This window comes from Parus major, chromosome 20 (assembly GCF_001522545.3).
Source record: "Parus major isolate Abel chromosome 20, Parus_major1.1, whole genome shotgun sequence".
Taxonomy (NCBI): Eukaryota; Metazoa; Chordata; class Aves; order Passeriformes; family Paridae; genus Parus; species Parus major.
The window spans coordinates 755,401-768,294 of record NC_031788.1 but is presented as its reverse complement, the minus strand read 5'-3'; the positions used below and the strand labels follow the sequence as shown (position 1 = coordinate 768,294).

The 12,894-nt window shown below is 44.9% G+C and overlaps 1 protein-coding gene across 5 annotated transcripts in view; it reads right to left on the bottom strand.

The window, feature by feature from the left end:
- Nucleotides 1–7,735: 7,735 nt before the first annotated feature.
- RBL1 (RB transcriptional corepressor like 1) overlaps nucleotides 7,736–12,894 on the bottom strand; it is a 28,834-nt gene continuing 23,675 nt past the window's right edge. For all 5 annotated transcript variants that reach the window (XM_015647745.3, XM_015647746.3, XM_015647749.2 and 2 more), the window contains 5 exons: nucleotides 12,734–12,805; nucleotides 12,471–12,555; nucleotides 10,719–10,885; nucleotides 10,135–10,299; nucleotides 7,736–9,892 (listed from right to left, as the gene is read on the bottom strand). In XM_015647745.3, coding sequence (XP_015503231.1) covers nucleotides 9,722–9,892; nucleotides 10,135–10,299; nucleotides 10,719–10,885; nucleotides 12,471–12,555; nucleotides 12,734–12,805 — 660 coding nt within the window. In that variant the 3' untranslated portion in view covers nucleotides 7,736–9,721. The remainder of the gene's footprint in view (nucleotides 9,893–10,134; nucleotides 10,300–10,718; nucleotides 10,886–12,470; nucleotides 12,556–12,733; nucleotides 12,806–12,894) is intronic.

The window sequence follows — 12,894 nt, the reverse complement described above, 5'->3', positions numbered from 1 at the left end:
CGCAGGCGCCACTGGCGCGGGGGTCCGGCGCGCGGTGACGTCAGCAGCCCCGGCGGCCCCTCAGCCGCGCCCCGGCATGGCGGCCAGCCCCGCTGAGGGCTCCGGGAGCTGCACCGGCGCTGCCCGGCCATCATCCCAAATCCCAGCCGTCATCACAAACACCAGCTGCCACATGGTGCTCCCGAAATAAGTGATGCCACAGCACTCCTGCCTTCAAACAACACCTCTTGAAGGCACCTAAATCCAAACTCGTTCAAGATCTTATTCCCAGGACATCACGGGCCATTGAAACAGCCTCAGCACAGCTGCCAGGTGCCCCATTGCTCCCAGCCACGGTAATGGACTCCACAGCCCCAGGCACAGGTACATGGGCTGTTTTTTACGTGCCTCGTTCACATGTAATGTCCCAATATCCCTGAAAACAGCTCAGCTGTCCCAGGCCTCTGAGTGCCACGAAGGCCCCAGAAGGGGCCTAAAACTTTGGGTCCCCATTGCAGAGCCCACAGACCAAGGCTGGCAAAATCCCTGCTGCCTCAATCCACCTCGACAGCCTTCTCAGAGCTGTGTCTGCCCCACGTGCCACTGCACACGGTGCCCAGAGGATGAGATACTCTCACCAGGACATCTAGGGGATCCCACTCACTGCTCCCAGCAACTCCATGGACTGAGGGCGTGCTGGGCGCTCCTCCTTGGGAGAAGCCTGTTGCTCCACCGCTGCCACCAGCACTGACAGGGATCCCTGAGATCCAGGCCCCTGGACACCTCCAAGCTCCCTGTGTGACCCAGCAGTTCTATGATGCCCAGCATATGCTGTGCTCACTGTGGTGTTGCATGGGCTCCAACAGGGAAGGCTACATGTTATCCCTCAGCAGTATGCATATGTGTGCTAAGTTTACATGGCCAGGTTTGGGGAACAAGAAGGGCAGGGGTGGCCTCTGTACACTGACAACAGAAGCTGTTCCGATGTTGGGCAGAGCTGGCTCAAGAGGCTTCCAAGACAAATCCAGTGTAGCACAGCTGTAGCTGGGAGGGAGGATCCAGAAGATGTGAGCACCACAGCCCTGCAGGCATCAAGGCCAGAGAAGAAGGAAGGGCAGGAGGCGCTCCAGGCACCAGAGCAGAAATTCCCCTGCAGCCCAGGGTGCAGACCATGATGAGGCAGATCCACCCTGCAGCCCATGGAGGACTCCACACTGGAGCCATTGGACTTGCCCTGAGAAAGCTGTGGCCCATGGAGAACCCATGCAGGAGCAGACTCCCAGCAGGAACTTCAGCTGTGGGGAGATCCCATGCTGGAGCAGGGGCAGAGTGTGAGGTGGAAGGGACAGCAGGGACAGAGCATTACAAACTGACCCCATCTTCCTTCCCCATCCCCCTGCAACACTTGCAGAGAGAGGAGGTAGGATAGTCAAGCATGAAGTTGAGCCTAGGCAAAAGGGCGGAGTAGGGAGAAGGTGGTTTTAGTTTTGGTTTTGTTTCTCATTATCCTACTCTATTTTTAATTTGAAATCAATTTATCTTCCTCAGTTCCTGTCTTTTGCCCATGATGGCAGCTAGTGAGTGATCTCCCTGTCTCTATCCTAAAGCTGTTTTGTGGTATTTTTCCCACTCTGCTGAGGAGGGAAGGTGAGAGCATGGCTTAAGTGACCTGACAGCCAGCCACAAGCCAACACAGTGCATGTCTGGAGTTGCTGCATCCTCCTCCCCACCTCCTCCCTTTCAGATGTGTAGAGGAGAGAAAAAATAACTGCAAAAAACCTCCTATCATCTTAATAATAAATAGTCCTTTATTTTTTTCTTGAAGTCCCTGTTTCTGAGGGGCAAAGCTCACATGTTCCACTGTCATGCTACAGTAATTTCCTCTTGTAAGCAGATATCCTGCTTTCTCACTTCTTGGCTTTTGTTAGTGAAGTACATGTAATGTTTGCTGTCTGATTTTCATTTGGAGGAGAGTCTCTCTCCATTCCCTCTGGGTATCACAGTGCTGATCCATCAGCACTGAAACGAAACTGAGTCCCACCCTTTTACAGGAAACTTATTCTTGGAAGCAACATTGAGGAGGCAAAACCAGGCCAGAACCATTAAGGAATACAACCATACAAAATAATGTCCCATCTTCTCCTTTTCCTCTGTCCTACACAATTGGCACACAAATGTCACTGGTGCTTGGCCTTTTAAGGAATAATTGATCACCAGTCCATTATTTACTTCTAAGCAGTGTCAAAACCTGCCCTATATATAGCTCTACCTAAAGAAGCTTTTTTGGGAGGGGAGGGAATTGAAGGACACATATCCTATCAACAGGCCAAATACATCTGGAGAGCTTATTGAAAAAAAATTCAAGAGGGAGATCATTGCATTTGGGGCCTAAAAAACAGCAAGGGAGGATTATCCTGAAAGAACAGGACATCTGTCTTGGATGCAATCAAAAAACTGCTGATTTTGTAACATGAGATGAACACATGGCACGGCAAGAAGACGGGGATTACTAGTTTCACTTTTGGGTAGCAGGAAGAAAAAGAAAAAATACTGCACTAGGGTGTTGTTCTGAATAGAACAAATTCCTTCATAATCAAACAAAGCACATGAAAAAGGGGAAAGGAGGAAAAAGTTATTTTTGGTCTCATTTGTGTGCAATAGAGGTGACCTGAGTGCCTCCCCATCCCTGCCTCCTGCTGCACACACAGGAAACCCTCTACTCAAGCAACATGGCAGATAAACCCAAAATTATGCCAATGAGGCCCCCTGCAATGGCAAACAAAACTCAAGGCACATGGTCAAATTCAGGCTGAAGAGAAATTATTCCTGTGTAAGGGCTCTTTATTTTTTCACTTTACATGTTTCTTGTATCACTTTCCTGGTGTTCATGGCTGGGATCAGAAGGGACTTAAAACCTTATCTTGTTCCAGCTGCCTCTGCCATGGGCAGGAGAGCCCTCCTCCAGACCAGGTTGCTTAAAGCCCCATCCAACCTGGTCTTGAACACTCCCAGGGTTGGGGCATCCACCACTGGACTGACTCCCCATTGGTGGACTCCATGAAGCAGTGCTACAAACTTCTACCAAGGAACTGAAAAGTTTACAGCAAAGCCACCTGTGACTTGGTACCAGTTTGTTCCAACTGCTCCAACTGTTCCAACCTCAACTGCTTGAGCCCCATATTTGCACATTAACTAGTTGAAATTTGTGTGACTAAACCCTTGCAGAGCTGCTTTTCTGTGGCTGGGAACCATGAGGGATGACACATAAGTGAAGACAGAGAAGGTGCTTGCAGTAAAGCTGCTGCAGCCCAAGCTCCTTGTGCCTCAGCTGAGAGGCAGCATTGGATCACAGGAGCACTGCTGTGGTGCACACATGCAGGGAAAAGCGGGCTCCCTTAAACCAAATGTTCTCCATTGCTCAGGTGTACAACCCTTCAGGATGAGGCACCATATGAGTCCTGTGCCCCATCAGCTCTGCCCAGCCCTGTGGCTCAGATGGAGCCAGGGCAGCATGAGCCCAGGCTGCAGGCAGGCTGGGAACAGCAAGTGTACCCTGACTCTGATGCTCCTGTCCTCCAGTGCACTTCTGGTCACTCAAGGAAGTTAGAAAGTTTTAGGAGTTTGGCATCGTGTTCATCTGACACCAGTTTTTCAAGAACTGCTGCTTGGGAGATGAGTTATGTGCTTATTGCAAACTTTGATTATTGTAATCAAAGTCATCCAACTGAGTAATCTCTGTTTACTCAGCGTCTTTGGCCTTAAGACACATTCAGCTTCCTTTGTCTGAGATCCCAGCATTGCTTGCACACTTACAGTTTCTTCATGGCTTCATAATGTGTCCCCAGTTTCAATTCCTACCACTCCTCAGACATCAACAAAAACTCCTAATGAGTCACAAAACAGCAACACAAGAAGGGTAATTCCTAACAGGAAACCAAAGAGAAAATCAGTTTCGATTCCCTGAGTTGTTTAATTGCAATCTAACCACAAATATTTCTTGAGGCTATATCTTAGTACATTTGAGATGTTGTGACCTATTATTAAGATAGTGCTTATATGTAAAGAGCTAGCAGCTTTTTGGCATTCTCTGCAGGGTTATTAACAGCCTTTTAACTTTGACTCTAGAAAGCTGAGCTGTAGTAAACATGGAAGATCTAAATCCACTTTAAGGAGCATTAAGGAGATGATATTTTCATTTGAAGAATTGGTGAAATCCCTCACCCGTTCAGCAACCAGGATGGTTTGCAGGTCTGGAATGCAAGAGCCTAATTTCTGTGTTCAGGCTGCTCATGATGCTGTCCCCCACTGGCAGGCTTACCTGCAAAGGAAGTTTACAAAGACAAAAATCAAAAGCCATCCAGATTTCACAGCTACAACCCTCTTCATTCCCTTGCCTGGTAACTAATCCTTGAGTAAGATTAAGGGACAAACAAACAAAGCTGGTGACTACCATGGGGCACATAGCCAGGACCATGACACTGAGGAACATCTGTAAATCAACCACCCTTGTCAGTGTCCGACTTCAACTTGCCAGATGTTAACTGGGAATGCCACATAGCTGGTACAAACTAGTCCAGAAAATTCCTAGAACACTTGGATAACAACTTCATGGTACAAGTAACTAAGGGAGCCAACCAGGAAAGGTGCCCTCCATGATTTGTTGCTAGCAGAGAGGGTCTTGTAAGGGGTGATCAGTGGCTGCCTTGGCCAGTTTTAAATAACTGGAGGAAAAGTGTCAGTAAAACTTCCACCCTGGCAATGAGGAGAGCAGAGTTCAGGCCACTCTAGGAGTTAAGTCAATAAGGTTCTCAGGGGAAATGCTTTTGAAGGTGCTGGGGTCAGTAATTTTTTAAGCACCACGGGTGCTGGAAGGGAAGGGGAGGGGAAGGGAAGGGAAGGGAAGGGAAGGGAAGGGAAGGGAAGGGAAGGGAAGGAAGAAGGACTTCCCTCATTTCCTTGTTCCTAAGGGCACAGGAACAGGCAGTTCCCACACACCTGAAGTCAAGAGGTAAGGCAGAAGGCCAGCTTGGCCAAGCAGGGAATTTCCTCTGGAGATAAGGCAGAAAAAAAATATGGTCAGGGTGAGCAAACTTGGTGACATGGGAGTGTTCTGCCAATTGGCAGGGGCAATTTAAAGAACACAAACACAAATGAAAATAATGGTCTTATTTTAGTATGAATATTAAGGTAACACAAAAGTAAAATTATACATTCAATAAAACTACATGCTTAGCTTTAGCAATAGGCAAAAATAAGCAAGGTAATGCACCTAATAATTGCTATTCGAGACAAAGGATAGTGACTGAGGAAAATACATCACAAATTGCCTGAGTACTCCGCCACCAGCCAGAGTCCACATTTGCTGGAGAGCCCTGGTTTGCAGCAAGGACCTGGAGAACCCTTCCCAGCAATTGGGGAAATCCTACCTGCTGTGTCCACCTGTAGCTGAGCTCTCTAAATTTGCCCCAAAATTGGATCCAGCTTTTAGGCCCAAGTTGGCAAGTCAAAATGACTTGATTATATTTTTAGCCCAGAAACACCTGGATCAGATGGCACACTTCACGACCAGCAGGGGCCAGAGCCCAGGCCTTGGAAAACCCAGGGAGGGTTTTTCCCTGGAATAGCCTACAAACAAGCCTCTGTTCATTTCAGTTGGGAAAGTTTCTTCAAATGATACATTTCTTACAGATAGCTACACAAGGTTATGTGAAAGTTTCTAAGGCAGCTGGTTTGGTGTTAAACTGCCTGCATAAGCATCTCACTCATCTATTTTTAGCTAAATAATACATATGGTTTTAGTCACATAGTGCCCAGAATTCAACTTTTAAGTCAACTCTGGCTGAGGCCTGCTGCTCAGACCCAAACACATCAGGGTGGAACACAAAGAGACAGGCAATCACCAACCACATGAAATTTTACAAAGGATAGTGCCAGCTTCTGCACCTGGGACTGGACAACACTGGGTGTGTTGTGAGGTGCCTCAGGGAGGCAAGGAGTTAGTTTCAGATAAGCATTGTTAATGTGAGAGGCATGGCTGTAAGCCATGTGTGTGAATTTTGACTCCCTGTGTTTGGGGATGGGCATGTGAGCCCTGGATGAAGTTGTCCCACTCCAAACCCCTTGTGAAGGGCGCCCCAGGAGTTCTGATTTGGTTTGAGTCCCTGGGGGTTTCTCCCTTGCTGTGTTTCTAGTGGTCCCTAACCCTGAACTCCACCCTCAAAGGTGGAGACCCTCAAAACCCCTGCCCTGCTTTTGTTTGGGGCTCTCTGTTCTGGATCTGAGTTGTTCTCATGCTGAATAAATGGTTTCATGAACAGAGGCACATCTCATTGTATTACATGCTGGTTCCCAGAAAATAACACCCCTGGAGCTGATCCTGCAGTTGTGGACTACAACAAAGGGTGTGCAGACAGATTGGGGAATAAAAGGCTGGAGAGCAGCAGTGGTGAGACCTGGGAGTTTGGGCTGGGGGCAAGTGGAACAGGAGCCAGCAGTGCCCTGGCAGCCCCAAGGGCCAGTCCTGTCCTGGGGGACATCAGGCCCAGCATTGCCAGCTGAGCAAGGGGGTGACTGTCTTGCTCTGCTCTGCACTGGGGTGGCCTCACCTCAAGTCCTGGGGGCAGTTTGGTTGCCTCCAGGTGTGGATATAAAGCTATTAAAGAGCACATACAGAGGCCTACAAAGACAGTCAATGGCACAGAGGGGCCATATGAAGTTCCTTGGTTTGGTCAGCCTGGAGGAGACTGAGGTCAGCCCTCATCAGGTCTGCAGCTTCCTCCCAAGGGGCAGCTCTGATCTCTGCTCCCTGTGACAGGACCTGAAGGAACCGAGCTGTGCCAGGGAAGGGTTTAGGTTGGATCTCAGGGAAAGGTTCCTCATCGAGAGGGTGCTGGCACTGCCCAGGCTCCCCAGGGAATGGGCACAGCCCCAAGACTGCCAGAGCTCCAGGAGCACTTGGTGAATGCTCCCAGGCCCAGGGTGAGGAACACGATGATGTTCAAGGTGCTCTCCAAACCAAGCCATTCCATCATTCTATGATTGTTGGGGTGTCTTGTGCAGGGCAAGGAGTTGGACTTTGACGATCCTTGTGGGTCCCTTCCAACTTAGAATATTCCATAATCCTGTGATTCTACAAACTACAGATTAGTCTTTTAAAATAAAAGCTCTGACAACAAAGGCATTACAGCAGAATCTGCACAATTTGGCCTCTTTTTTCCTTGTAGAGCAGATAAACAGCAGTTATTTGAAAAGCTGAGTTCATGCCAGCTTTATGCTTGCCTCGAGTGACAAAACAGCACGACACCAGCTGGTACAGATCTGAACCTGTCCAAGGCTGGTTCTAAAACGTATTTGGGAGGGACACAGGCAGGAAGAGCACCTGCAGTTCATGCCTGCACTGCTCAGAGATTAATCAGGAGACAACAGCTCAGCTGTTGGAGTCACACCTGCCTGTGTGGGAGCATCACCTGTCACTGCAGGGTTCTCTCCCTTTTGGTGCTTTTTGGTGACTCCATGCAATTTATTACTCACCTTCTCCCAGAATCCACACCTGACTGAAGCACAAACTGTAAAGAAACCTCTGGAGGAAACTTCACACAAAACACATGAAATACACCATGAATTCAAACAGAAAAAAAGTCCCAATGAAATCTGAGCATAAAAATTATGAAGGTCTTTGGTATTACAGAAAATGCAGATAGAAGGCATTGTTTAATTAATTAGCACAGCAAAACAACAGGAAATACAGCAACACAGGTTCAAATACTTTTAGTAGTTTATTATAAAATACAGATTTACATGTGAAGGCACTTTGAAACTGTTACAAAACTTCCATGTAAGCTATTGTTTTCGCTGTTCAACAAGCCTAAAATAGTTTTTAGATCACCTAAAAAAGGTGAAGAATTTTGAACTGGATCCAGTTGTAGTACATTCATTTTCCTAATATGAAAATGAAGAGAACTATGAAGAATGAAGAGACACTAATGAAGAGACACTACACCTAACAACAGTTAATAAGGATTTTGGCTCCATGAGTTGTCTGCTGTCAGAGAAGGCACTGACAGTGTGGGGAGCAGAGACGCCAGGAGATTTGCACGGCATTGAATTAAAACCATGTTAACTAAACTCTCATCATACCATACTGTGGAAAGACTGATGCTGTCATGCCTAACCATACATTTCCTATCCAGAAAGGTTGCAATCCTCCACTTTTTATCTCAAAATCTGAAGACAAACATTAAAACTTGAATAAAATTAAAGGAAATCAAATATCTACATGACTCCTCCTCCACTGTATGGCCATTTCTTCATACTGCAGCTCTCCATGGGCAAGCACCTTTTTTTTTAAAGTAAAAAAGTTTTTAAAAAAAAAACAACAAATATTCAAGTAACTAACAACTCAAAACCAAGTTTGTAAACTTTCTACTCCTTGCTGAGTAGCATCCCTGCACACCTACACGTTGTAATAAATTTGTCCTTCATCACTGCTGGCTAGATTCATTAGCTGAGGCTGTTCAAAACCATGGCAGTGTTCTGCCCTAGAGCTGTGGATCTCACAGCACATACTAACCCAACCATCCAATGAAGGGAACAGAGATCCTCAAGTAAGTCCTATGTAATCGTTCCTTTTTTTTTTCAGTTCAGTTACACAGAAACTGAAAATTACAGTGCTGAGAAGTTTCTCTATGGCTCTAACCTTAAATACAATTACAAAATAAAATCAAACTATTGATTTACAGTAAAGAGTAAACACTGACTTTTCTCCATTTTGGTAAAACAGACCCTACCAAATCCTCAGCATTAAAAATTCAGTCACAAGAACTAGATGCTGGAATTTATACATTTCCAGTGAATCCAAGCCTTCAACAGCTATAAACCCTCACACATACACACCTCCTTATGTGATGGGCTTACATTCAGTGTAGATACTACACAAGAGGCTAAAGGTCTTCAGGAAAAAATAAAAGAGATACAATTTGTTAAATGAATTTGTGCATTTGAACAGCTTTGAGACAGCCAAGCCCCAGCTGCTGATTTCAGCTTTAACTGTATTTCCTCATGGGTGAGCTGCCATCCATATGAACAGCACCTAGGGCAGGCTGCTCTGTGGCTTCCAACGTGGAGCACCACTGGCTCAAGAGAAAGGGAACTGAGGCTCACAGAACTGTACCTCAGTGCTTTACCAGAGTCCAACCTAAGTCACCACTATTTGTATTAGATTATTGTCTTTGTTACTGCAAAAGCTGTCAGATACATGTCATGACCTACACTTTAATGGAAGTTCTGACAGTTCAAAACTGCTCAGTTCTTCTTGAGGTTAAACAATTATTTTCTCCTCCCTCCAGTTACTCCAAAGTAAAATAATGTGTAAAATTCCATATTCTTTTCAAATAAGGCACTTTGCAAGTTTCTTCTCCAAATACTAAAAGCTTGAGGAAACTTCACTGATTTAACTCATTTCTTTATCACTCTTATTCCAACAATAAAACTGGTCTTACAAGCTGAGTTACACTCAGAACTCATGATGCTCTCAATGAGGCAACATCCAATATGGCTTTCACAGAACACTCTTTTGCTAAAACAGCACAGAGTAAGTCATAGCACAGTGTGGTCTTTGGGAATGAAGACCACTGGTATTTCCTACATAACTCTTACTTTTTGCATCCTGTGGAAGTCAGGTGAAAGTTCAGTGTTGAAGGAACTTGGCATAACTTAAGAGATCCCACAGAAAACAGAAGTTTTTTTAGTGATTTGCTCTTTCACTGACAACATCCTGCAGACGTTTTAGCAGAACATCATCATTTTCCTGGCAGAGTCTCTTCATGGGAGATTCAGTGTCACTGTCAATTGTTATTGCTCGCTTCTTACTCCTCTGTTCACCTTGTTTTATCATATTATTGATGTCCTTCAAACTCTGCGATCAAGACAAAAATAATGAGTTACTCTGTCTCCATTTCAAACTTTCTCTATGTCTGAAATATCAGAGAACAGGTTATTGTCCACCTCTCAGTGATGGACTCTACACACAGAATTCTACCTTTCAGTGCAAAGTGAGAGACTCCTCATTACAACACATCAGAACTGCACTAGACCACATCCCAAGACTAATTAACCCTTCCTCAAACTGATCACTTTCAGCCTTGTTTTTCTCTCTACCTTGGAAGGACTGCCATTGAACTTGTAGAGCAGAGCAGTTCGAGGTGTGAGGCAGGTGCTGTTCTTGTGAGGTGACACGTACACGGAGTGCTGCTGGGAGATGCGCCGCGGAGACACCGGCTGCTGCCGGATGCTGGGGAACGGCGACAGTGGAGGCGCTTCCATCTGCAAGAGAGGACATGTGTGCACAGCAGCTCAACTGGAACATCCTGAGAACAGGAACTTCACAGAAGAGAAGATTAATATGCTTCCAGGTCTTCAGAATATTTTATCTTGTGACAGTGGAACAACAGATCAAGTAACAATCAAGTAACAGAATTAATCTGCCAGATGTCTTACACAGACAGTCCACAGGCATTTGGACAAGTAGGTATAGACTCGATGCAAAGAAGCTGGAACTGGGTACACAAACTGAGCAGCATCTGCATTTGTCCTCTTGAAATGCTGTTAAAGCAAGTGCTCATACCATTACCTCCAACTATCAGACTTGACCCACACCAGGTGACAAGACAAAGGTATTGACATATGTTTAACTGCCAGGAAAAATGACTTTGTGAGTATTAATTCTAAAATAATTTACTTACCACATGATCCTGGTTTGTGACATCGTACTTCAGTGCAAACGACTTTACTCTTCCTACGTAGACTGCATTGTAAAATTTAATAAGATCTCCTCTCTCCTCTGTTTCTGACTCACTCGAGTTCTTCGCTGCAGATTGTCCCGAGGAGCCGCCAGCTTTCACAGATGAGTCTAACAATAAGAGAGCTTCAGATTTCAAAACTACAGCATTGGCAAACCAGGAACTTCAGAGTTGGACTTACGATGTCCAGCTGGCATGAACTTGCCCATAAATTGACCAGTCAATGAGAGGAATTCAAGAAAAGTGCTTGAGCCAGGAGCAGAGAGTGCTGCAGGTGCTTAAGAACATCAGGAGGAGCTACCAATTGAACAGGCTTGTGAGTTATGACTAAAAAGGCCAGTATCAACCTTTATTCCCAACCTGGAAATAGCTGTAGCAAGAAACTGTAGCACAACTGACCCCCTCTTCCATGCTTATTTTGGGGAGTGGTACAAAGCCACTACTTGCTCTTGAAACAAGTTTAAAGCAGTCTGATAGCTCCTAGCTTTTGGCTTCTCTGAGTCTTGTGATCAGTTAGTGAAGAAAAACTTGATGCTCAACTCAGATCTGCACCAAAGAAGTCATGACACCATTTGTTCAGGCATGTTCTGTAAAGTGGGAAAAGCTGCAGCCATACAGCAAGTGGATTTCTGCTGATGTTTGCTCTCCCTTAACTAAGCTGAAGTGCTATTGAATACAACTTTCTATGTCTCCATAGAAGGACAAATGCCCATCTGCCTTCCTTCTCTCGCAACACAAGCACAGCTCCTGTGAACTGGTGTCAAAAGCACAAGAGTTAAATAATCCTATGTAAAGGAGGCATGAGTCCATAAACTGAAGGAAGTCTGGTAGGAAAAGCCACTGAAGAATTCTGTAACCAGGTTTATCACTTCAGATACTCCAAATCATCCAGTAACTGTGGAGGTGTCTGACAGGATTTAAATGAGATCAGCACTTTCCATGACCCTGGTAGAATCCTCAACAGGCCTTTAAAAATTGCTCTAATACTCATTAAGGCAAATGAATCCCACTCGGAGGGAATTTGCCACAAAGAACTAAATTCCATGTATGTCCTGGCTACAGATCTGTTCATGGGTTCAGATGTGATCTGCTCTGCTCATGGGTTCACACACAGGCTTGTGATTTCTCACTTTCCTGATGTGTCACTCAAAAGAGGCATGGCACAGTTCTCAAGCTTTTCTCCAATACCACTCTTATCCCTTTTCTTCTCTAACCTAGAGCAAAGAAAGCATTACCTATTTAAAAGAAACTTGAATATAAGAAAATTGTGGTCCTGGAGAGTTAGCATTTTTATTTTCAGAAGCAAGTTTTCCCTACTTCAGTCTTCAGAATAGGTGATATTAAAAAATCCCCACAATAATATTCCAGGTACTATTTATCCTATTCTTTGTTATCAGTGCTGCCATCCAAGAAGAAACTACAGTATCATTGACACACTAAGAAAGTACTTCCACCCTGAGCAACCAAATTCAAGTAAATGAAATGAAACACTCTTTCCAACTAGGAAGTGTATTTCCCATGTCTAATACACAGGAGAGCTACTTACAAGATGGTTTCTTTTTCAACAATGCAATTATTTTTCTTTAATATATGTAAAACCATAAAACTTGTTCCATTTCTTATTACTTGACAGTCCAGTTCTTTAAAAGCCCCAAATATGTTATTGAAGAGAGCAGATTCCTTTTCTGTACTCACCTTCTGTCATCTCCATATCTGGGTTTGCATTTTTGTCCAATGGGACATCATCAGAAGTATTTCTCAACAAGACACTCCTATAAACCTACAAGACACCAGGGAAAAACACTCTTGTCAAGGAAAGCAAGGAAGTCAGGAGATGAAATCCAACTGAACAGGGACAAGTATTACACTGCAGAGGATTTGACTTCTTTTATGAGCACAAAGACTTCAAAAGCCACCTCTGAGTTTTAAAGAAAGTAAAGGAAATGCTATTGACTTACATGGCTGTTTGCTTGTGGCTGATTTCTGTAACTTTTCATTATGTCCTGAAAAGTTCTTTCCTCTTTGGTTACCTGGAAAACAAAAGACTGTTGAAGAACAAGTGCAAGCACGAAGCTGCTCAGGTCCAGTATGTAGCTTTTTGAGGAGTATTAATTACTAT